Source organism: Patagioenas fasciata, chromosome 4 (assembly GCF_037038585.1).
Source record: "Patagioenas fasciata isolate bPatFas1 chromosome 4, bPatFas1.hap1, whole genome shotgun sequence".
Taxonomy (NCBI): Eukaryota; Metazoa; Chordata; class Aves; order Columbiformes; family Columbidae; genus Patagioenas; species Patagioenas fasciata.
Genome location: NC_092523.1, coordinates 54,146,327 through 54,172,575, shown reverse-complemented (window position 1 = coordinate 54,172,575; position 26,249 = coordinate 54,146,327). Strand labels below are relative to the sequence as shown.

The 26,249-nt window shown below is 40.1% G+C and overlaps 2 protein-coding genes across 9 annotated transcripts in view; one reads left to right on the top strand and one right to left on the bottom strand.

Moving 5' to 3' along the window:
* LOC136100994 (UDP-glucuronosyltransferase 2A2-like) overlaps positions 1–4,663 on the top strand; it is a 29,273-nt gene extending 24,610 nt beyond the window's left edge. For 4 of the 5 annotated variants that reach the window (XM_065836682.2, XM_071807894.1, XM_071807895.1 and 1 more), the window contains 2 exons: positions 321–540; positions 1,248–4,298. In XM_065836682.2, the coding sequence (XP_065692754.1) occupies positions 321–540; positions 1,248–1,524 (497 nt within the window). In that variant the 3' untranslated portion in view covers positions 1,525–4,298. Of the gene's footprint in view, positions 1–320; positions 541–1,247 lie in introns of all 5 variants that reach the window. The other variant, XM_071807896.1, reaches the window with a different exon arrangement.
* On the bottom strand, positions 3,810–26,249 carry YTHDC1 (YTH N6-methyladenosine RNA binding protein C1). 4 transcript variants are annotated; one of them, XM_071807891.1, is made up of 18 exons: positions 26,131–26,240; positions 24,463–24,591; positions 22,122–22,223; positions 21,072–21,397; positions 20,585–20,939; positions 18,672–18,761; positions 18,115–18,168; positions 17,405–17,499; positions 15,365–15,473; positions 15,147–15,264; positions 13,956–14,040; positions 11,657–11,823; positions 9,046–9,128; positions 7,546–7,582; positions 7,414–7,453; positions 7,247–7,309; positions 5,559–5,693; positions 3,810–4,855 (listed from the first exon to the last, which is right to left on the bottom strand). In XM_071807891.1, the coding sequence occupies exons 1-18, from the start codon at positions 26,156–26,158 to the stop codon at positions 4,631–4,633; spliced, it is 2,241 nt and encodes a 746-aa protein (XP_071663992.1). In that variant the 5' UTR covers positions 26,159–26,240; the 3' UTR covers positions 3,810–4,630. The 4 variants fall into 4 exon arrangements, with proteins under 4 accessions (XP_071663992.1, XP_065692752.1, XP_071663993.1 ...); XM_065836680.2 differs by lacking the exon at positions 24,463–24,591 and having other exon boundaries at positions 26,131–26,249; XM_071807892.1 differs by lacking the exon at positions 18,115–18,168.

The window sequence follows — 26,249 nt, the reverse complement described above, 5'->3', positions numbered from 1 at the left end:
CTCTGCAGTCTTGAAAATGCTTGACCCAAGACAGGCTGCAGCAGGGGACTGTTGTGAACCTGAGACAGTGCAAAAATGAGAACTGCACAACAGCAGAAGGGCTGAAGTCAGTCCGAGCTAGTCTGGAGGAACATGCCAATTCACATACTGCATTCAAACAAGAATGTAAGGAAGCCAAGTGTCCCAGCTCTGCTGATCCTAGGGTCAGGGCTGTTCCCTTCTCTAGCAGTGCATCTCCCCAGGTAGTTTGCTATGTTCGTGTCCCAGCAAATGCAGCCTGCCACAGCTTTGTCACACATGACTTTCCCTCCCTGCTCCAGGCCACCCCTTGGCAAAGGCCTTCCTTACTCACGGTGGGACCAACGGGATCTATGAAGCGATCTACCATGGGATACCCATGGTTGGGATTCCCATGTTTGCTGACCAGCACGACAACATTGCTCACATGAGGGCCAAGGGAGCTGCAGTGGAGCTGGATTTCAACAGGCTGACGACGCAGGACCTTGTCAATGCACTGAACACAGTCATCAACAATTCCACGTGAGTTTTGTTCTTGCCATACAGCAGGAGGAGGTTACTAAAACCTTGGGCTGCTGATGTGAGAAATTCTGCTGGCTCTTCCAGGCACCAAAAATACTGAGTAGTTGGAGTTTGGGTTTCAGATGAAAACCATCCTGAGAATTAGCATCTCTCAAAAAGGAGAGATCAGTAATTTGATTTCCTTGTACTACATTTTGTGATCCCGTTGAGACAAATAGTTCTTCGAAAGCCCAGAGCAACTCCTGAGAGTTTTCTGCTCTGTCTCCTCCCTTATTCTCTGCCAGTCTAAACTCTCTGGAGGCTCTGGCTGACAATTTTACTTGTATTAGTCTCCTCTGTCTGCAGCCACAACAGTTCTTTCTCTTGGCTTCTGAGTTATAAATATCCTTAGGTTATACTGGAACAAAAAATGCTGCAAATGTTTTCATGTTGCTTTTTTTAAAGGAGTGTTTGGAATAATTTTGAGTAACTCTTCTTTGCAGAAGATTGGTTTTGTCTGTTACTGTTTGCAACCCAGCTTCATGGCTTCATGCAGATAGAAGTAGATTTGATCAGTGTCAAATAGATTTAAGTAACACTGATGAAAGCAAAAGCAGGGCTGTTTACCTTCCTCAAGAAGACTGTCAGTTGCTGAATGGGTTGATATGGGTTGTTGCAGGAATTGGTGACAAATCTCTGGTTTCCTTTCTTTTTTTTAAATTCTCCAGCTATAAGGAAAACGCTCTAAGGTTATCCAAGATACACCACGATCAGCCAATCAAGCCTCTGGACAGAGCCGTCTTCTGGGTTGAATTTGTCATGCGTCATAAAGGAGCAAAGCACTTGAGACCAGCCGCCCACCATCTCACCTGGTACCAGTACCACTGCCTGGATGTTCTGGTCTTCTTGCTCACCTGTGCAGCCATTGCTGTCTTCATTCTTGTCAAATGCTGCTTATTTTGCTGTAGGAGATGTGGCAGGATAGCAAAGAGGAAGAAAGACTAGACATCCTGTTCCCACCAGTGCTTTTTCACCTCCTAGGCTGATTCAGCAAGGTGTTTATGCATATTCCCTGGTGAATAAAATTATTAGGAGGTGCTTATCATGAAGCACCCTGTTGAATTGAGTTGTGCTGAAAAGCTGTTGTGGGGTAGAGCTGCCTGCTTAGCCAGCAAATTTCTTCCGGCATAAATCAAACTCAATTATAGTTGCTTTATCCCTGTTAGCTGATCACATGGGGTTCCTAGAATGGTAACTGCTGCTTTAGCATTTCAAGTTTATTTTGGTATAGTTCATAAATTCAGCCTTGCCTGTGTTGTACTGTGAGCCCCCAAATCTGAAAGTAGTCTCCTCACCTTAAATCTGCCCTCTCCTGTAATAGCTCTTTCCAGATTGGTCAGCACAGCTAAAGTCACAGGCTGCCAAAACCAGCCAAGATGATGAAAAACTGGGAGCTGCAAGTGGCTGGTGAAGGCTGGATCATCACTTTTTTACAAATGCACTATTTGGGGGGTGAGCAGAGACCAGAGTCCTAAAACAAGCAGGGAAACTACTTTTCTGAGAACCATTTCTCTTTTCCATTCAGTACATGCTTACAGTCATGCTGCACAGGCCATCAGTCCTGCTGCAGCACTACAGGGGTGTGAAAACAGCTTCTGTGTGGCAGCAGTTTGCCCATCTTAACCCACAAATGCCTCTGAGCTACATTACCTGAGAAATGTACGAAAACCTCTAGAGATGGAACTTGCCAGCAAGTAACATCACATATGTGAATGGTGCAATAGTACCCTGCCTTTCCTGAAATGCAGGGAGGGAAAATAATGCTGCTCTTGGCTCAGAAAAGAATGGTAGTACATGCAGAATTCCTGAAATTGTTCACGGTGCGCTTACTGATGAAAGCTTACTAGAACAATGCTAGTTCAGCTCTCCTGTTCCAGGTAAGGCCTATTCCATGGCCATGCCAGCTTACTCAAGAAAGAACTTGCTCAAATTTTAATGGATATGTGCTGTATTCTGGAATGCTGCAGAATTGTTTTCAAACAAAACAGGCTGAGAAAACACTTTAGATTTGTTTTAATAGTAAAATTACTGTGTTAACTTTTTTATTGGCATTGTCAATAACTTCAGCTTCAGGGCTGCTTAAATATCTTCATACAAAAGCTTAATAAATTGCTTCCAAACTAAAGAGGGGCTAGAACAACACAGCTCTTAAAAGTGCTTCTCATGGTAATATCCAGTTCTGGTACACTGTTCCTATGGTGATGATGGAATGATACGCAGACATATGCATAAAAAGCAAAGCAGAACAGCATGACATTTAGGGCCCAGATGTGAAAGGTTCACAGAGCTGGGTCCCTAGGTTCAGCTCTATAGCACACTGCATCACTAACAGCACCCACTGTCCAGCTTCTGCAAGCCAAAGACTTGCTGAGGATGTTGGTTCTGTCAGAAGGCCAGCAAAGCTCCCAACGTAAACAGTAGACACTGGTCACATCAGGATAACACAGGGCACAGCAACAGGATAGCAGGAAAAAGCTGGACAGAGAAAATGCTCTGCAGTTACTTCAAGGAAGTGCTTCTTCTCTGTATAACTTACTCAAAGCCCATATTACTGTCAGATCTCAAAAACATTTCCACAACTGTCACACTGTGGCCAACTGCATTTCGCAGTTTATAGAAACAGCTACAGCTACTCAGCTCTGTGGTGTTGGAGGAAGCACATGTGAAACCTGGGTTTGTTACACGAGAAGGTACTGAAGCAAGGTTATGAAGAAGTCCACTGATGACGTGCTACCCATACAAGTTCTGCAAACTAGGAAATTGCTGAAGAAACTAAACAACTTCCACTACGAGTTTGCCTTTTTTCCACAGTTTTACCATCAGCATGTAGAATCAGGTAATTCCTAGTTAAGAAAAATAACAATTGACACAGTAATCACTACAAAGAAGATGGGGTACAAGTCTGGTAGTCGCAGGACTAATGCACTCCTGGCAGACAAGAATGACTATGGCTGAGGACAGCCTATTGATAGCTCAAAGATCATTTGATTAAATTAAACATGTAAAGCCTCAATAACTCCGATTATCTGCGGGAGCTGTAAGTAGCTACTTCACTGTTGAAACAGAAAAGAAATTACCTTTTATTTCAGTCACCCTTTTCCTAAATTCAGCCTTCAATTTCACCTATCACAAGACCCTTTAAACTATTTTTGAACAAAAATAATTCCCTAGAACTGACAGAATCTATCAAAGCTGTCAGGCTTAGAAGACCCAAGAAACCCAACCTGGAGTTTTAATCATTTGAACAGTTACCAATTTATTTTTATATATATATATAAAAATGGTAGCAATGTAGAATACAGCAATATTTTTCTAGTTCCACACACGCAGGTTGTGAACATTCCAAGCAACGTGTACATTTTAGGAGGAGACTAGACAAGAGAACTGACCAAAGTGTTACTGAACTTGGGAAGATTTTTAAAAAAAGGTTAAAAATTAGATATCAATAGTGTCTTCTTAATATTGCTTTAATCATTGAAGACTGAAAAAACACTTGACTTTACAGACAGGGTTAAAAACCAGGAGGAGGTTGGAAGGAAATAAAAAGAACAAAAGGCTGCTACAACACTACCATACAGTCAAAAAAATCATACTTCAATATTTGCATACTTGATAGCAGCATTCTCCCACTGAACCATGTGAAACTACAGGAAGAAAACAACAAAGCAAAAAAAAAAAAAAAAACAAAAAAACCCACCAAACAAAAAAAGGCAGTTATCCATCAGTATTCAAAAACTGAGAATGAAGTCACTAAGTAGATGAATGCTTATTGAGAATTAATCAGTATCTACATTCTTAGCTGTTTCCTGTTCTGCTCCAACAGAAACATCAAGTTGCGTGTCAGCTTTGTGCATTTTATTTTTGGCCGATTTGAGTTTTTCCAGTTCATAGTTCACTGCATGCTTGGAATAGAGAGGGTTCTTATAAATCCTTCTACACAACGAACTTTACGTAGACAGCTGAAAATAAAATGTACTACTTGTAAACACACAAAAAATACAAGCTTTTTTGTTTGTTTGTTTGTTTCAAGTGAGCACAGGGTCCAGATAGATTATCTTCGGTATCTACCTCTTTCACCTCTGTCTCTGTCCCGGTCACAAATCCTCTCCCTCTCCCTTTCCCGATCACGACCTCTGTCACGTTCTCTGTCTCTTCTGTTATCTCTAGGACGGTCCCGTTCCCGCTCTCGGTCCCTCTCCCGGGGCCTGCTCCTCCTACCGCTGACAACCGCTTGCGTGCGTCGAAGAAAGTCATCTACTCTCATGTCATAGTCGTGCTGTGATGAAAGGATAGCTGTTTATTTTCTTTCCCAGATTAAAACACCCTCCCTTATCCACAGAACTGGCTGCAACTCTTGGGAAAGCCCAGTATTTAAAAAATAAAAAAAACCAAACACGTCCACCATCCACAAGCACAAGTTTCTTCTTTCATCTTCAGGGCTGCACCGTGTCTGTGCTTCCACTGTGCAGAAGCTGAGGTTCAAATGCCAGATACCAGCATCAGAACCGAAAGCTAAGCAGTGTTCACAAACAGCTAAGAGAAAATATGTAATCATCTGCTGTGTTTTTCGATGTGCCCGTAAAGTTATAAAACACAAACTTTTCTGCTGATAATGTAATTTGCTGTGCATGAGTGCAAGTAACATCACAGGTGTGTCCTTATTCAGAGTGGGCTTCAGCAGGAAAAGTTCACATGGAAAACAGTTGAAAGACATGTTAAGCAAACACTTCAGTCTCTAGGAATTTGGCACTTCTACATCACCTGGGTTAGAGAGGCTTCTCAAAGATGCCAGAAGCCTCTAGTTGATCTAAATAACTGACTTTTCCAAGGAAAACTAAACTGCACTTTTAAAACCTGTATTTTCAAAGTCAACAAATCTCAGGTTAGGCTACATCTGTACCAAATTCCTTCTGCTTCCCCTCCGGCCTGCATACTTGCCTCCCCGCACCCCGCCCCGCTCTGTCTTTGTGGATACTTACTACTCGTTTGTCCCTGTATCTTGCATCATGTGGTACAGGATGATGTCCTGAGTATGGAGGGTGAGCCTGAGGTGGAGGCGCGTGGTGTTGATAGTAAGTGTGGTGTGGTGGCTGCTCCATACCCGGATATGGCGGCTACAAGAAAAGTTACAGGAGGTTTGCTGAGTGCACCCAAACAAGGGAATGCATGCAAGGCTGAGAGCTGGGAATTAAGAGCAGAGGTTACTTTCATTCAGATAGAAAACATGACACCCAAATATCTAATCACAGCCTCCTAACTGAATAGCAGAATATTTTCATGTTGCTTTCATGGAAGTTTGGCCAACAGCCTCTTCAAACCCCAAATATATCTGCCTCAAAGTTATACAGTAGATAAACTCTGGCTACTTAAAAAATCAAAATCAAACCAACCACATTTAAGATCTACACATGTAGAATATGAATTTCATCCAAACTAGTGACCTCTTACAAGTCTTTTTAGGAATATATACATAAGGAACAGCCCTATCTTAAATGAACAAACTTACTTGGCAAGAAAAATTATTTGACAAAAGGCTAGCAGATTTTTTTTTTCTCTAAATCAAGACAGCTCTTGGCTCTTCCATCTTTTCAACCAGCAAGGCCTTGCTTTCCCATATTACCAAAGCATCTCTGGCCATGCTGTTGTTCAAAAATGAAATACATGGAAGTGCTGGATTTTAGGATGACTACTTGGACAGCATGCAGAATGGGTAAGAGGGGGAGAAAACAGGGTAGTATCTGGAGACCTAGCTGGGTTGTAAAACCAGTTTCCTCCCAGTATGACCACTTTGTTCACTTCCTTCAGTGATGACAAACCAGAGTTGTGTTTCAGCTGATAAAGATGAGAGGCTATAGTAGCATCTCCACATCTGGTGATGCCTTTTGCTCATTCACACTATAGACAAGAGCCAGAAGACTCATTATAGTTATTCGAAATCAGGACCCTCAGGGCCAGAATTACTAAGTATAACCAAAGTAACTAGTTAAAATGACCATTCCTCCTGACAAATGGAAGGCAAAGTAACAGTTGAATATAAGCATGAGTGAATTATCTGTTAATTTCCACGTATCTAGTGCTATACATATGTACTTGTACATGTGCTTATCTGACTGGGAAAAAAAGTGCATTTCAGTGGAGGTTGCAAAACAGCAAGACTTATTCTGATTCTGCTGTGCAGTACATTCTGCTGTTTTCCTGCGTGTCACTGCTACAGCCAAAAGCAAGCCACTGCGTAACACCAGAGTATGTCAGGCTGTTCCACGGGCCTCTGCAGCAAGTCCACCTCTTTGATGCATTTTTTGCTTGAAAGAAAGCCAATTACTATGAGTATATAGTGGAATACGGAATTTCATCACACTCTCTTATGTGGGCTAAAGGAGTGCTCTGTTGTTTCCTCAGGGCTTTCAGTTTCTCATAGGTTCGAATCAAGTCAGATTCCTGCTGCCATATGGCTTACTAGAATGCTGGACTAGTGTCAAGAGCTAAGCAGATTACAAAATACTTGATATAAATAATTTTTACCCTAAAATTTTTATGTAGTTACAGCAAAGATACATTTCAGTAAAAGGGAAGAGTTGAACGCAGATCCGACTTTCTAGGCTCCTCCAGCAGGGAACAAAAAAAGCCATATTTTATAGAGAAAAAGTGAATTCAACAAGACACAAACCATTCCTTGCCATGGTGGTGGTGGTCCCATGTTGTGGAATTCCCTCACGTAATCATTGTAGGACTAAAATGAAAGACAGTAATATTAATATTTGTGATGTGTGTTCTTTGGAAGCGCTGAAAGCTGATTATAAAAAGTTCTCCAAAAGTTCACATGCACCAACTTACCCCATTTAAAAATACATCTCGTCGAACTCCTGAAAATCGTCTGTTGGGAACAAAAATTTGTAGAACTAAATCCAATTTATCCATAAAGACAAGTCACCAGGGCATAAAATGAATAGCATGAACACACCTTACCTGTCTATCTCGGGATATCTGGGATCCTTTATATACCCTGTTTGAACATCAAGCAGTATTAATTCAATTTACCATCTCATGACAACAGTCTTAAAAAAATACACGCATTAGAAACTATCCTTTCATTTTGTGCCAGTTACAAAGCTGTATCTATCTAGCATTACCCTCGGTTTCAAGATAACTCTCAAAAGCTTACGACTTCTTGCAGACAGTACAGAAAAATAGCATAATATGGTAACAAAAATATAATATAGATATATCCATAGGAACTTTCACACAGTACAAATATGCAAGGGGTTATCTGTGCAAATAAAGACCTGAATTTTAGCCAAATGAATGCGGAGTGCCCACAAGCTTGAAGGGTACGGTCCCTTGGTAGTCAGCACAGGGCTGCAACTACTTATTAGCCCTGTATTCAACAGAATCTGTTCATCTGATCAACTCTCAGAGCTGATTCCTAATAGATTTTGGACACAATGTTAGAGAGAAAATTAAGAGCAACCTAAAAAACATCTGGAAAAGCCCCATAGGGTGAAGAATTGTTACAGCTTTGGTAAATCCCAGGAAGTAAACTTTTAAGAGCTCAGTAAAATAGTGTAAAACACAAGGCATGTTAATAGAATAATGCTTCCGAGCTTCATTATTTAAAAAAACCCAATTGTTCTATACTATAAACAAGGCTCTTGGAAAGCCAGGGAGCAGTAACACCACTTTTTTTCTATCCAAGAACACAGGCTTTGCAGTGCAGCTGAACAAATGAGGGTAGGTTCTTAAGAAAGATTTAGAAATCTGCTACTGAAGGAGTGGCATATGTATTTGTAATAGCAGTGAAGCAAGACTCAGTAGATTACAACTTCGTGACATTTTCTTTAGAATTGCTTTCTGAAAAGAAAAAAAAAAATCTGCGATATTACTAGTGTTGTTGCTGCATTACCACAGCAAACATTTCTTTCCAGAGAACAATAAAATCTCTTTCTCAAACTCACCATTAGACTCTCTTGTAAAATGCAGTGAAACTTCCCCCTCCCTTCCCTCATCTCAAGCTTGTAAAAAAAATTCTCTCTGAAACCATAATTGAATATCATCTCTAAACACAGGCTGCTAGTCAGGCACTCTCAGCTGACTTTCCCAGTTGGAAACTTCTGGTGAACATTTTAATTTGATGATTTGTGCACTGACAAGTAGGTCAAACCAATTCTTGTGTCCTCAGGCATTTCAAACTAGCCCACATTAATAAAACGCTTGAGAGGATCACTCACAACAATTCTGAGGTTCTTGAAAGGGTTCTGTCTAGAGTAACTCAGCTCTCTCCCTCAATGCAGCAAAACAGTGTCACCAACTTGTGCGAGAGGTGGGTTAAACCAGCAGGCAGCACCTGGGACAAGTCCCATTTTTTCTATCCTAGTCATAACAATATTTACTCTTTTACTTATGACGATACACTGAAAGAGAAAACACTTGTGAACTGGTGCACAGAAATCTTCATGGTAAGATATTAACCTGGTCTTTGGTGAAACTCAGGGGGATAGTCAATCCTTGGTTTCTTTCTGCTGTTATGAATATCATAATCTTCTGGTCGACGCCTACACAAATTAGATATCAGAGATTAAACAAGGTTGCTTGGAGTATTCGTCACAGCAGAATACCTCACAGGAAGAGCTTGAGCTGCCCAGGATCTCCATTTAATCATTCTGAATTCAGCTGCTTCAAAACATTCTACAGCTTTAAACTTGAACTCAAATAATCAGGAACAACAGTCTGATTAAACACCCTCCACTGTCACTTTCTGGCTACAGGAGCTTTGATAGTTAAGGAAGGAAGTCTACCCCACTGTACCTTCATACCAAACAAACTGTAACAGATTTGCCTAAAATAAATTCAGACTTAAGCTTTAACATCACACTTTTCACATTACATTTTTAAACAACCTATTGGATAATGGAAGAATTTACAGCACTAAAGACAGTGAAAATAGATGGCAAAATGTATCACTACAGTCAGAAGACATGGACATCGCTGTATTTGCTAGCTACGGGGTAAAAGGTTTAGTTCTATAACATTTATAAATAGAACTCTGCATGATTTGTGAAATCGACTCTTTCACTGTAGCTTTTCTAAATGGGTAGGTCGATAATATTACTTCTAACAACTTCTGTTCTAGGCAATTTATCAGCACTTCATTCATGCCTTTTAGAGAAAGTTTAAGAATGCTTAAGAGTCCTAATTAAAATAATTGGGGCTTCTTTCAACACAGCCAGCTCTTTTCCGGAAAAATGCTATCTTTAAGAATTCCGCTCTCAGGGAGGAAGCTTGCTTATAAAAGAGTTACATTCCGGTTGACTGTTATGTTTATTAAAGAACTGACTGCTGATTTTGTTCCATCGAGGTACATAAACATTAATGGGAGACTCCAATGCTAATATAACAGTGTTTCTCAAGACAAAGCAGCTGCAAATTCATTCCCACCCCCACCCCAGCAATATAATTCCTTACGACAAAGACAAGAAATCAACATTTTCTAAAATTGCTTAATTACTATGCAATTTGCTCACTGAGCAATAAGCTCATGTAGCTTTTAGTTTTATAAAAAGTCATTTCTCCTCCCCCTTCCCAACTTCAGTATTTAAAGCCCACCATACCCAGTTACTAATATTTTTAAAATGAAAGCAGATTCTTTACTATGAGCAAAAAGCCCCCAAACTAAAACATTTGCATCTACAGCAAAATCAGATCAAGGAAAATAAAAGCTGGTGTAAAGAATAAACATACCGCTTTCTTGTAGTTTTGAGAGTGCATTTACGACCGGTATAAAATATGATAGAAACAGTTCATATAGTAGTCCAACTACTGACTTTAAGCTGTAAGCCACACACATAAATGGAGGCCCTGGCAGGCTTGAGAAGGTGTGGTGGTGTTAAATGTATAGTTTGCAGTCCATTGCAAAACCTTCACTTGTAAATACTGTATTGCACTGGAAACCTCTTAGCTTAACTTCAAAAGGCATCTCGGTGTTCAGTCCTTTAAAGCCAAAAAAGGGGGGTGCTGCCAGGTTTCCTCCTACCTACTTGTTACAGTGTCCTTTTTTTTTTTTAAGCTCAAGGAAATGGGGACTCTTGTTGGGTATCTGTACCTACCACAGGATGTTTCCACAAAGAGGAAACCTAACCAAAGGTTTCAGCCCAAACCATACATCAGTCTGTATGCAAAGTGGCTACACGGGGAAAAGGTGTCTGGCAGAATGGCCAATATCAGTTCTTTGTCAAGACTTCTCCAATCCTGTAACAAGTTAAACCCCCTTTTTTTCTCTGGAAAATGATGTTAAGTTCATATAGCAGTGATCAATAACCATGTCGATCCTCTAAAAACACTTTAAGTCCACAGGTACTGCCAGCATCTGGAAAGGTTGTATAAACAGACACAGCAACAGCCATTCTTTTTGGTTTGTTGCCGGGTCTCCAAGGGCCACTTGATCCCTTTTGGAAAGAACCTACTGTTGGCAGAAGCTCAGCAAGATGTGTGAATTCAGTGGTTACCATGTTAGAGAATATTTGGCAATGGGGTTAACACATCACGGTGACAAAATTTGAAACAGTCCCAATAATGCTCCTCTTGAATATCAAAATAACTTAAATATTTTATCCCCAAAATGAGGCGGCATCTTCTGCAAAATTCTAAGTGATCCTTATAAAAGTCCCATATTTGATAAGGCTTATCTCCAGAGACACACCTGAAAGAAAAGGCTTTTACAAGATATTAACACATTTTTGGCATATAAATATTTCCTTTTCTCCATCTAGCCTGCTCATAATCAAGCCAAGCTTACCTACAGCTAGCATTACACATTGCATTATCTCAAGAAATGATCTAGTCTAAACTAGACAGCACTTTAAGAGCTTTTTTTCTGCAAAAGGAAAGATCCCCATTTTCCTCTTGAAAAATGACAGACTGGGGAACCATGTGAAATCCTCAATGAAGCCACAAACTTGTCCATGCAGCTTGATTTGAGGATTTTCTCTCTTCTTTATCGCAGGGAAAGCTCTGACGAATCATATTCCTCCATCACGTTATTCTGATACATGTGCCTATTATCAGTCCAAAGAACGTTTCTAACCTTCCCACATCCCGAATGGGGTCTCGACGGGATGGGCGTCCTCTTGATCGGGGTTGTGAGTGCATTCTTCTCTTGTGCCTCATTTTATGAATGACTTGATACAAGTCAATACTTTCATCAGGAGGGAAGAGAAGACAAAGTTGGGTTCCACATTCCGGCTCAATTTCCTAGAATTAGTTAGAAGTTCAGTAGTTGTTTATAAACCAAAGAAATGTAACTCTCCCGAAATACAGTGACAACAAACATTAAAAAATAAAATACACTTGGAAATGATTTCAGTATCGCTAGAGACAGAGCAAATTCACTTACATTACCTTTCACTCTTTAGGAACTACTTAGAACTTTCATAAAATAGTCCAAAACTTGGCACAACCACATCTTCCCATGAGACATACAGGCCACATCACTGTTTCGCTACAAAATCAGAGGACTGTTTTTCAACAAAGAAAATTATCACCTATTACAGAGAGAAAAGTGACACATGTAGGAAAATATCCATTCCAGCTTCATATATAAAGCCACGGTCTGATGAAGTTGTCTATTACTGTTCAAAAATGAGTTCTTCAGTCTATGATAGGTCCAGAAAAAACAATAGCTCAATGCTTGACAGCAGTCAAAACAAGCAAATTGCATGTTCAGGATTATTAGGAAAGGAACAGAATGAGAAAAACATTATATCACAATGGAAGTTCATGTTCCACAAACACCTTAAATACCGGGTGCAGTTTTGAACTCTTTATCTTAAAAAAGGAAGACAGTAGAAGAGAAAAAGTTTCAAAGCAGGGCACCAAGGGTAACTGAATGAGGGCAACAATTCCTACACACAATGACTGAGCAGGATGGGTCTCTTCAGCCTAGAATAAACGAGGAATACATGGGGTACATGGGACAAGATGGATACAACGGGAGTGTCCAACACCACAAGTTGCCTGGAAGAGAGAGGCACACAGATCAATTCGTTCACTCCCTCTCCTGGTATAAGAACTCAGGGCCACCAAAGCAAACTAGCAGCAACCAGGTACCAAACAATCCAAAAAAGTGCTTTTTCAACTTGGTGTCTAGCAGGCCTGGGGAACACCTTCCCAAAGGATGTCATAAATGCAAGAAGGTCAGTGTATACATCCTCAGAAGAGGGATCCATTCAGGGTCACACAAAATGTAAATGGATAAATAACAACCACTTTGGGAAACAATCTGAGTTGAAAAGCAGGGAGAGCAAGCATCAGACAATGCTTGCCCAGTCCCTAACAGTACAGCAATTTTACAAAAGAATACTAAAACCCACATTCAGAACTCTACAGTGAAGAGAACAAAACATTAAAAAAGAAAATCCACTTCCTTAATCATGTAACAGAAAAAAAGTTGATTGATTTTTTTTAATTTTTACTAAATTAAAAACAAGATAGAAAATACCGTTTTACTTCTGTTACCCAACAAACCATTGTCTACGGGCAAAATAATGCACAGAGTTTATATTTTCCAGACAGTAGGGAGATTAAGCAGCCTCCCATCTTGGCCTAAGAAAGTATAACTCTGTATATTAGTCGATGCTGGGCTACTTGATGACAGCAGCACTCTTATGTCTGACAGGACACAGCCACCCCACGTACAATTCACTTAGCATATACTTCATAATGGTAGAACCAATGCCTTAAGCAATACAGTAGATGATAAAGTGCAACACAGAACGCAGCTGGAAACATCAGAACATGTTGAAAACTGATGCTATAGATGTTTGCACACCATATAATGCAAGGCATGTTACATTTCAAACTCAAAAAACCACATAGCTTTCAAGCACCAAACACTGTTTATCACAAAAATGCCAATAAAACTGGCACCACAGATTCACAGAATGGTCTGGGTTGGAAGGGACCTTAAAGCTCCTCTAGTTCCAAATCCTCTGCCATGGGCACGGACACCTTCCACTAGACCAGGTTGCTCAGAGCTCCATCCAGCCTGGCCTTGAACACTTCCAGGGATGGGGCATCCACAGCTTCTCCAAGCAGCCTGTTCGAGGGCCTCACCACCTTCATGTGGAAGAATTTCTTCCTTATAGCTAATCTAAATCGGCCTTCTTTCCGTTTAAAGCAATTAACCCTTGTCATTTCACTACACGCCCTTGCAAAAACATGTTGTCTTCCATTTCCTTCTTCCCCAACAACATTCAAAATAACCTGAGTGCCTTTGTCACAGAACTGCAAGTAACCTATCTAAAAAGATTCCAAATCTTCTGTACATACAAAGCTGTAAGCAGGCACTATAAGATGTGGGTTATAGAAAAGAAAAATTAACAAACCTGTCCATCGCGTCCAATCTTTACTGGCTTATGTTCGTTCCAAGGATTGGTCAGGTGAGCAGACTTAGTGAATGGCAATTCACGCCTAAATATGCAAGTGGCATAATTTATAGTTTCACCTCTATTTTTTGTACAACAAAAAATTAAAAATGCATACAGCAGGACATTACATATAGAAAAATCCTCTTACCCTTTTAACTGTAAAGTCTCTGAATTAATGTATTACTACATATTATGTATTAGTAATGAATTAGTATGAATTCACTTTGAATTATTCCAAAACTAACTAGTGTAGTCCATCCTACAACAGCCTATCTTATTAAAGAGCTGAGGTCTTTTTGTCTCTGTACAATATTGAGATCATGCTTGCTTATTATCTCACCACCTGAACATGCAGACCAATCTCTATGTGAGGTGCTAGCTCACGGTAGCAGCTGAAACAAATCCCTGAGCATGTGACCTAACTACAAAGCTAAAACCGCTTTGAGCTGGAGTCAGCAACTTCCGGAGAAGCTTTCCAACCTAGATTTTTCTATAATTCAAAGCACTACCTTCCCTGTATTTAGTCTTTCTGCCAGCACAACTGCTTATGCAACCATGCAATTTATCTCACAGGAGAGACACAGCCTGTTTTCTTAAGAGAGGTTTAAAACCTTTTCTCTATGACCTGCTCAGTTACGTCCATGAACATACTGCTCATGTCCCATATATTATGCAATATGTGTACTATTTCATATGTTATTTTAGAGTAGTAGCATTTTCTTTGTTCAGCCAGCCACCAAGATGTCAGATGAAGACAAAACTGTCCTTACAGGAGTTTTGCCCTGTTATCCACAGCTGTCTATCCAAGTGATCAGCTGTTTCTACTCAAAGACTTCAGAATATGGTCTTCTGGTTTCAGTGCAAGAAATCAGTGAAGGAGCACAATCAAGTGTAAAAAAAAATACACATCAAAAACTCTAATTATTTGTCTACATTTAAAAACCCAGTATTTTCTACAGTGCATGTCAGGTACAGACCTGAGTTCCAAACTCAGTAACATGGTGGTGTGAATTTGGGGAAGTTAGAGGACAGATCACTGGTTGCATCAAGTTTTCAAAAGGAAGATGTCAGCACTCAGGTGAGTAATACATAGAAATTACATTATAATGCTTTGTTACTAAACAGCAGCATAAATGAACAATTATTTACCTGCAAATCCAGTCAATTTTAAAGACACCTCCCAACATTTTTGCATTCATTCCTGCAGGCAGCACCCAGTGTATAGGCGATCCTCCATGATGGGACTCTGAGGACAGTCTTGCAAATCCTAAAGGATTTAGTATGAATTGTAACAAAGACACAACAGAAAAGCTACTGCAGATAAAACTGACTTTCACTTACCTTGATAATAGCTCACTTTCTCTTACCTTGGAATTTGCCACTCTCTCTTACAGAAAAGATCAAAATAACACTCCTCGCTGATCTAAAAGCAGCATTAAGTTTCTTCTCATTCACTGGAAGTGTTGACCATACTCCCTAAAACAAAAGACAAAAAAAAAAAAAAAAACAACACCACCCCACCCCACCAACAAAGTATAAGAGTTAACCTCAAGTGATTTAGCTAACAGAAGTATATATTATAGATGACAAAAACAAGACCAAACAAGTGTTCTGGGATAAAAGATAATGGAAAGCAAAAGGCATTGCTAAATTCAGTTCCTTCAGAAAAGAGTTTTAGCCTACCCCATGATAAAACTTCTAAAGCACTGGCCTTTCAACCTTTTTTTGAACACTGGAGATGCATTTAGACCACCTGTATGGCTTCAGTTGTAATGACAATCATGGGCAGATATATGACAATATCTGTCTTTAGTATTTTTAGTCTATGTTTTAAGTGTATTTGGGAGTTCATGCATTATCTAATACATAAATTATGAAAAAACAGCAGCATTTATACAGAAAGGTGGGCATGCAGACTTCAGTAAGCTTCCTTGTATGACAGGTTTGTTAAAGACAGCTTGCAGACTTTAAAACGCTTTTAGAGAAAGGTCAGAAAGATGAAAGCCACCAGAGCGATGTTTTAAATTGGCAAGACAACTCCAAGCAGTTTGTCCAGCCTCCCACATCCTCACCTGCTAATCCTTACCTTTTCTTTTTCACCACCCACATGCAGCCATGCACAACAAAATCCAGTCTAGTTTAGGGTATCAACTAAGCTGAGCTACCAATTTACCAGCTTGCTGTGTTACTCTTCAGCAAGATCAGCTCCCTAATCCACCTCTCTGGGCAAACTCAGAGGACAAGTTTATGTTGGTTTAAGATGTTCAAACTTCAGCCTCAGAATACCACCTAGGAGCTACCAGATGAAATGTTCCTCCCCTTCCTTTTTTCTTGAAGACATGTTCTCATGTCCTACTCTGTGCTCAGATTAGTGCTTGCCTGACCCTGACAATTCATTAGAGTCACCAGAGAGCTATCTGTTTTTTCCAGTTATTGTATTAGCTGTCAGTCAGCTGTATACTGCTCTAGGCTGCTTGTCAAGCCCTGCTATGAACTAGAACAACTTACTACGTTGGCATGACACAAGAGCCAGTTTCAGGAAGTGCAAAGGCAAAGCAGTGATGCCTGTACACTGAGAAACAACGCATCTGCTCCAAGAACTTTAGAAATAAGGTTACTGTTGCAGCCCCAAGCCTGGAAGCACAGAAAATATGTACTCCTCTAGAGACCTAAAGCAAACAGCAGTCAGAATGGTGTTCACTGCATATACCAGACCTAAAGCCAAACCCGTCTAGGAATTTTAAGATGCATTTAATCAGTTTATTGCTAGAAAATCTTCATTGATACAATTATCTACTCTGTGTATATTGTATAACAGCAAATGAGCTATTTTCTCTAGAAGCTGTTCCAAACAACATGTGCAAAAACAAAACCACCAGAACGGCCTAGTGCCATTCCTCGCAGCTGAATTCCCCTGCTCTGGAATTCCCCCAAAGACCTCCCTTACACCAGCACTGCCAGGCATACATTTCTGCAATAAGGCTTCAGATCCCTGAAGCAACTGAAAAAAATTACTTTTATAGCATGAACCCAAAGCCAAAACCACCTTCTGAAGCTGCTGACAGTACAGCAATATGCACACAGGTACCGATGAAAGGGAGAAAATGCCATCACAACATTCCCAGAGTAGGTTCGCCTAGGGCATTATCCAACAGATTGAGGCCTCTCTAACTCTATTCTTGTCAAGAGAAATGATTGATGGTCTTGAAACTTTTCCAGGCTACACTGGAAGCAGCATTGCAACCCCTGAAGAATCATGGAGCAGCAGCTTTCATCCTTGTCTCTACCAAAATCTGAGTGATGGTATGTGTTATATTGATATATAATGCATATATCAAAACGCTTTTCTACAGTAAAGGGGATGTGTCTGAAAACAAAGCAATCAGTTTGAAGAAAGTTCAACATACCTTTGCTTTAGCAAGTGATACATTTTCATGGTTATTACTTTTGATGAGAAAGAATCTTGCATCTTGGAGAATGTATTTAAGTTTACTTGTTTGGTCTGAAAAAAATCAAAAGTGTCTAGTAAGCTGAACTGTATATATTTACAGTTGTCAAAAATGTTGCTTTGAGTGTAGATATTTGTTTGCTTCTTTCAAAACTACACTGTATCCCACCCAGTTCCCACCTACATTATTATCACAGTCGACCAGTCAACTTGAAATTTGAAGCCTAAGCCATAGAGCACAAAATGCCAGGGGAAACCAAATCAAAACTAAAACTTAGATAGTCAAGTAAAGAAAAAAATAAAATAAAATGAGCATGAGTCAGTGATGTTCCGATATACAGGACTCACTTCCTTGCTTAAGAATCTTTGTACAAATACTGTGTAACATTTCATAACAACACAAGTCATCCAAGAAAGGAGGCTAAGGTGTTCCTTTTTTCAGATTTAATAATTCATTTTTTGCTCTGCTACCTCTGCAAGGAGTGACAGAACTATTTGCATCTTGCTCTCAAGACATTCAAGAGCAGCTCAAGATTCATTTGTTATGCTCAGAACAATTATGTGCTCAAACAGATTTATATCGGAACATTACTACTTACAGGTAATTTAATGATTAGAGACAATGGCTTGCTATGGGGCATGCATTAAAAATTCAAATTTAAATGATACCTTTTTGGACAGCACGAACGGAAGATGATAATTTCTCATGCTTCTTTTCTGAACCTGTGTTTAGCCAAAGTACATTTGTTCAGATTGAGCCTTAATAGAGATAATATACAATTTCTACAGCCTTGTCACATACAATTTTCATTCATGACAAATTATGCTTCCTGACGCGCACACACACACACAAAAAATACTATTCAATGTGCACGAGTGTTTTGGTTTTTTGGTTTTGTTTTTGGGTTGTTTGGTTTGGGTTTGGTTGGTTGTTTTTTTAAAATAGTATTTGAACAATTTCCTACTCAGAAAACTAGTCACTGAATCATCATCTTCCAAGTTTAAAAAAAAAAAGTGAAAATTCCACTTAAGCAACAGAAGAGCATTAAAGTAACAAGAAAGCCTACTTCCCCCCAAAAGTATCTACACACAACATGCCAGAAGTCAATACCAAATTATACAAAGTAATATACCCCTCAAATCTCTACAGACAGTTATGTTCATTTTAGATTACACATTAAGATTTGACACAAGTCAGGATGACATGCAATAAAAGGAAAGAATACCTGCATACGATTCTGATGCAGAACTTCCGCTTCTGTCGAAAACAATCGGAGAGATACCTCTAGCTCTCTTTCTTTCCTTCTTTTTCTCATCTGCGAAAAACCCATGACAAATAAAAACCATATTTTAAACAAGTGGTAGGTAAAATCAAGACTAAAGTACTCAGGCAGGAAAATAACATATTTAATGGTCCAGTTAGCATTTGGTTTTCATGTGAAAATTCTAGTTGCAAAAAATATCACACACAGTATGAGCAAATGTTCATTACTCAAGCTCTTCATTCACAAAATGAACACCACTGATCTAGTAATTCTGCACAACGTTTAGAGACAGAATTAATTTCCTAGGTGTTTTAGTAAAGGTGGTTCCAGCCTTCTCTCCAGTTTTCAGCCAGATTTGCAACACAGAGTACCTGCGTAACACCATCTAGGTGCTCCTGCTCCAGAAGGCGGATTGGACTAGATGATCTTTTAAGGTCCCTTCCAATCCCTAACATTCTGTGATGGGCTTGTTTGCTCCAAGCTCAAGAAAATGGCAAGAGGTATGAAAACAAAACACCGTGGCACACAGGCAATTATTTTCACTCTCAAAATAATTACTTTATACTACGGAGCTTTTTAGAACAATCTAACAGCATAACTTGTCTAGAGGTTACACCTTTCTGTTCTCTAATTCCAAACAGCAGAGCTGAGTCAAAAAAAGGGCGTTATGTTAAGCAGGATGATCACCCATGAAGATTTCAGACAAGGAAGGTACACAAGAGAAATCTTAACAGAACTGCAAGCACCTTTCTTAAGAAAATCCAACCTCAACAAAAAAAAAACAGCCCAAACCAAAAGTATACCAGAGTTTCTCCACTGTACAGCAATACTGAGATCACGTTTTTCAAAGCTTACTTGATCCAAGCCCTTTATGTCTGCTTGTACAAAGACAACTAAGGGGCAACAGTTCAGCTACGCTCAAAAGGTGGGTTTGTGCGAGACTGAAATCCTCCAAACAATGCAGAATTTACCTCACTAACAGTTCCTATCTCTAAGTTAGGACCAGCTATATAACTGCAAAGTATCTGTTTCTAGTTCCTGCTTAAAACATTTCTTTTTTTCCAAGTTCTCCCTAATAACTAATCATTTAATCTTAGGTTTAGATTTCCCGTGCTGTAGGCAGCCACTAGGTTAGGGTTCAACTACCCTTCCCTGGGGAGACAGTGCTTTTACTACACCAGTCTACCTGGTCGCTCACCTAGATGAACAAAGAACAGCTTGACACCAGCTTAAAATCAACCATATGGGAAACTAAGCCACAGTGGTGTGTGGGGGGGTGGGTCTCTTTTTTCACATAACAAGCGATAGGATGAGAGGAAATGGTCTCAAGTTGCCCCAGGGGAGGTTTAGACTAAATATTAGGAAAAACTTTTTCACAGAAAGGGTTGTCAGGCATTGGAACGGGTTGCCCAGGGAAGAGGTAGAGTCACCATCCCTGAAGAGGTTTAAATGATGTGGAGATGTGGTGTTTGGGGACATGGTTTAGAGGTGGACTTGGCAGTGCTAGGTTAATGGTTGGACTCAATGATCTTAAAAGGTCTTTTCCAATATAAACAATTCTATGATTCTAAGATATCCAAGAAAATTTTAACTCTAATGTTTGAACATTGTTTGAGCATTGAACAGCAAAGACAAGGCAATCAAGAACAATATAAATCTTCATCACAGTAATCCTGATATCCACCAGTTCTGGTATAAGGTAATACTACTCTGCAGCACAATTTTGCCTTGCCTATGATATTTCAGAATTAACATCTTACTGACTTGTGCTATATTAAGCCTTACTCTTCACATGGTCAGGAAGTAGTATATTTCCAAGTAGCCCAATTTTCAAGGGCCAGGTATTTCAAACTAGCAGGCTAGATGGTACCTACCTGATGCATCTGAACCAGACGCAGATCTGACTGACCCATCTGTGAAAGAGGCAGATTCAGAATCTGAATCACTGGCTTCACTTCGTGTGTCGTAGTCATTTCCTTCCTTCTGATCTCGCTCATCCTGTTCATACTCCTCTTCATCCTCCTCCCCATCTTCTTCTACCTCTTCATCCTCCTCCCCTTCATCATCTTCCTCTTCTTCCATTCCTTCCTCCTCATTCTCTGTATTGCCTTGTTCAGAAGAGCCGCTACTGCCAGTCTCATGATCTGAACAATATTCCTCAGAGTTCACCTCTTCTTTAGAAGAATGGCTGGATCTGCTTGGTCTTCTATCCACATCATGCCTGATTCTCTGATGTTTAAAGAAAAAGTGAATCAGCGCTCATATAACATTGTCAGGATGCACACACAGTCCTAAGAGAATGTGCCTTATAAAAGCCTCATATAATTGTTTAATTTAGAAGGCAGCGAGAACATTTAATACCTCTGAGGCATCTGGTGTAGAAGACTTGGCCCTTCTGTCAATATCCCTCTTCCTCATGCAAGTTTTTTCTGGTTGTCCTTTATAGGGTTCCCTGGAACTGCTCGACATCCGAGTTTTTCGATCGCCCTCTAGGCGCTTGTTTCTGTCAGATCTCTGATACTCCTCAGTCTTGTATTCCGATACCGGCTTTCCTTTTGTACTCACTATTCTCTTGTTATTGCTAACTGATGAACTAGGAGGCTTTGGCATCATCTGTCTCGACGAATGCACAGGTTTTTGTCTCTTGGTTTCAGCGTTTTCCATCCTGTCAGGTTTTCTTTTTGAACCTTAAATACAAAGGGATATCAAGTTCAATGTTATTTTGTACATAAAACTAAAAACTGTGCAGAGACTCCTACTTTCTCTGCTTTTGGTAATTCCCACATTGCAGTCATACATAGCATCTTCCAGTTTTAAGCTTTGTGACAACACTCAAAACAGTGGATGCCTAAAACATATATATATTACTTTAAAAGAGCAACTAATCCTTTAAGGCCCGGGTGTCAAACAACTCCTATATTTATACAGTCCCAAAGTTACATTTGGCCCTTTGAAGGCAATCGCAAGGCTGCTGTGGTCCTCAGTCAAGATGAGTTTGACACCCCTGCTTTAGGCTTTGGTAGGTGCTTTCCAAATTTTTATAAACAGAAATGCTACATCAAATGCTTACTGGATTGGCCTAAAGCCAGACTAACAACTGAGCTGGAATCAGACTTTGGGATCCCCTTGGTCCATTTCCACTTAACTGAACCAAATATGCCGTCATTTTCTCACAGAAATTACGTTCACAACAAGCCAGACTCAGCAACTGCTTTTGAGACAAAAGGAAACCTCATTAAATGTTTGTTTGGAAAATCAAGTTAAAAAGCAGATGCCCATGAAATAAAGATTTTTTTGGAACTCTTTGAATCAGGTCACAATACCTGCTACTTCAAAGACTCCAACCTGACTCAGACAGATGTTTCTTACCATTTACATTCCTGTAGGACATCCACTATCAAAGTCACCTACCCTTTTTCTCACTTTTATCTTGCTCACTGTCAGGGTTATACAACTCATCGTCTTGGTCAGGAGCATCAGTCAAAATGTCATCCAGAACATTGAGTTCACCATCTGAAAACAAACCAAAAAAAGTTTTAAACCAACTATAAAAAGTCTGAAGATGTAAACTACAGTAGAACTAATATTTACAAACCAAATACAAACCAAACCATTTTCTTTCAGGTTACAGATCTGCCACAAGGCAAAAATTAACGTCTTCTGGATTTATTTCCACAATTTCAGTTGGAAGGACCAAGCAAAATCAATACAAGAAATAAAGTACATCACAAGATCCATTTAAACCTCTGAATAAGGTCCAAGTTGGCCCATGTCACAATAGCTTTGCAGAGAAGCTGACCTACAAATGAAAGCTTAACACAAAAGCCTGTACAGAATTTGAAAAAAGGAGATGTCAAGATAGCCTGAGTGCCATAAGCAAAGAGAAGGGACCTCCCTCACCAAAATCCTGAAGAACTTGCACCTTCAATTATTTCTCCTCCCACCCTGGTATTTTTCTTTTAATTGCTGGGTTAGGAGAGCGAATTTTGAGGTCCCCCTACAAGTAGAAAACATGTAACAGGGCAAATTAACAAGAACATAAGCTAGGTCACTCCACTGACAAAGGGGAAAGTAGTAGCTATTTACTGCATAATTAATTCTGAGCTGCTTTGAAAAAAACACCAAATTAATTCACCTTGATAAAAAGAGCAAAAGTCTAAGAAACTTTGTGCTAGAAGCAGTAAATGGCCACACTTGGTCACATCACTTTTAAAACCTGTCATCATTTCTGACTCTGTCTAAATTTGTCTGAAACCAATAGGGATACATGACAATTCTGGCAGAAGGATTCATTACCTATAAAACAGCAGATCTATATTCTCATGAGTGGGCTAAGTCTAAGCATGTAAAGTGAAAAGTAATAGAATAGGTATTAATTTCAGAATCTCATATTTGTTCTCCTAAACTCTGCAATTCTTACTTCTTTCCACTTTATACTACTATGATCAATTCCATTTTCTTGTCTTCAGGAAAGCAGAGCAAATCCAAGGATTCAACTAGTTGACAGTATCTGTAGAAGAGGCATTGTACAATATTATAAAGCAGTGGGTAAGGACTCCTACGCTGGCTGAATTCAGGGTAAAGCAGCAAACGAAGTCCTCCACAGTTTGGCAACTTGCCTATCTCAAAATTTTGAGCTGTGCCACAGGACAAGTTTTACAGCTTGACATAAAAATACACAATCCACACCAGAAATAAAACTTAGTATTAGGATTGTATCTCTACTACCTAACAGTCAATCTGAAGTCAGCCTGTGTGCCAGCTTTCCTGCTGGCTTTTCTCCACATTCTGCGTTGTAAAGGAATGCAGAAATTGTCCCTGAACTGCACAATTGCTGTAGGTGATTCAAAGAGAGTGGTGCAGAGAGAGGAGGATCAAGCCTTTCCCTGGCAGTTCACAGTTAGAGGGCATTGAAATATAACAAGAAACTCTGTGACAATTCTCTCAGGAACAGAGCTTTATGTTTGTAGTTTGTATACCTATATATCCACATCAAATATTCTTGCTGTTACTGATGAGAAATAAGGGTCAGATTCATGGCTGTGCAACTGCTAAACACAGGCTGCAATTCCCTGGCTTGCATTCTGCTGTCCCACAGACAACTAGGCAAGTTAAGAGCAGAAGATTCTGTTACTGGAGACTAGTGAAAAAGAGGTGCACTAGGCTTGGAATATCAAACATATTGCCCATCTCAGACCATACATAGTGAACCTTAACTTTGTCTCCTTTTTGGTGAGGCAGCAGCACACTCGAGTAAACTACATTTAATCTAGCTGCTGCAATAGCGTCCGGAGATGTTAAGGCTCATGTATCAGATGGTTCAGAAATAAGGGAGAACATAATCAAAGTTTAATGGAATAAGCAAGTCTCTGGAATACGCTATACCCTCTGATAAATCCTTTCCAGGTGAGACAGGCCTGATTTATAATTGAAATATCAAAAAAGTATTCAGAAGACGGAAGCAGGAAGGGTCACTACCCGTTCGCTCTGTAGATGCATCTATCTGATTTATTTAAAAATATATATTTTTTAGATTTATTTAGCATTGTGGTGATGCAAAAAGGGCAACCTGAACACAGAGTTCCCATCTCTCACTCACATCAGTTATACTACTATTGACTTTGACAGGATGACTCCACTCACTGAACGGTGACTGTTCAACCCAATGAGCAAAATCACCTCAGAGAGATCAAGGTAAGCATCAGGAAATATACAGAAAAAGAAGAAAAACAATAGAGGACAGATCTCTTACAGTTCATCACTGCTGACGGGCGAAGGTCCAAATGAGTCCTTTTAATTACTCCCAACTTGGCTCTCCTGCAACTCATCTTTTGTGGACTCTGTGGTGTGTTGGATCCTTTCATGAACAAATTTAACTCACCTGAAACAGCAGGAAAGTAACCTGAGGAGGCCTTTTTTCCTCTGCTGGCCATGAGAGTTAGATCTATTCATGGAAGGGTCCAAGCAAGAATCTCATTTGGCAAACAGAGGGGATGAGACCAAGCAATTTCAAACTAAAACAGATTTATTTCCACTTCCTTGAAGCTGTAGAACAGCATTTCTCTTCCAAAAAGAAGCATAGAAATAACATCGCATTTGCAAGAGAAATAAATTAATTACAAATAAATGTGCAATCACACCTGCTTTTTAGTTAGAATCAGCCCTTCACAAGACAGAAAATGAAATATGAAAGATAAAATATTTGCCCGTTACTCATGACTTGACCACAATTAAAGATCAACCTCAACCACCACAAAAAAACAACACAAAAATTAAAGCTCACAGATAGAAATGATGATATGAATAGAAATTTACAGACGACAACACTAAACATTCCCTTGTCACTGCTCATCCACAGTGGAAGCTCATGTCTGTTTCAACACAACTTGATCACACCCTACCCCACCAGTCCTACAATAATACCCTCAAGAATCAAACACCAGAAATAATCTTGTTTATCAGCTCTAACAAAATCCAGTGGGAATTTTCCACGTGACTTAGTTTCATAAGAAATATTAGGCACAACAAACTTTTGCCACTCTGACGTTTTATGGACATCTATGCTGCAGAAAAACTTGACACGAAAGGCCTTCCATAGAAACCCACAGCACCACAGTGATCCTTTACCTTTTTGATAATATTATCACCTGCATTAAGCACAATCCAGCAGTATTCTACATATAAAATTGTTACTTCTTAAATAGACTATTTTGCAACAACGGATTCATATAACCTCATATACAGCAGGTGGATCACTTCAGCTTCCACATACAGCCATAAGCAGCCCTGAGCGTTCTGAACACACATCACCCTGGAAACACTAAATTCTTTTAATTCCAACTTATTAACCCACAGTGCCCAAAAAGCGTAATCGACTGTGCAAAGCCGAGGAAAAAAAAAAATATCACCAAAACAATATAACAGTGCCAGCTTGCTAAAGTAACTACGTCCTTTGGCAAAAAAATTATGCAGAAAATGCGACTAGGGATCTAAGCAGAAATAAAAGGCAGCAGATGTTTTCTGCGAGAAGCTGCCCAGCGGCAACTCATGGATTATATCGATAAACTTACTGCCCCCCAACTCATTCCGCTGCGGTTCCCCATGTTTCCTCGCCGTGGGCCCACAGCCGCCAGGGACCCAGCGTTACGGCCGCAGTAGCTCCGTCCCCTCCGGTACCTCAGGGGGTATTTTCCCACACGCCACGCCTGAAGGCTATAAAAAGGTTCCTCAAAACGGGTTTCCCGACCCCGCCGCCCCTCCGCTCTCCTCACAGACATCTCCCAGGGTGAAGGCCCAGAGTCAGCAACCAAATAGGCTCCCTAAAGGGAGAACAGCTCAGGCAGGGAGAGGTCCACCCCCGACCCAAACTATCCCCCCTGCTCAGGCCGTAGCGACTACCCCCACAGCTACCACCACATACCTTTTACCTCCCGGCTATCAGCCGCCATCCCGCCGCCGCCGCGACGCGTCCAGCGCCTAAGATGGAGGCCGCCTCTTCCTGCGCGCAACGGCTCCCCCTTCCCGGCGTGCACCGCTTTG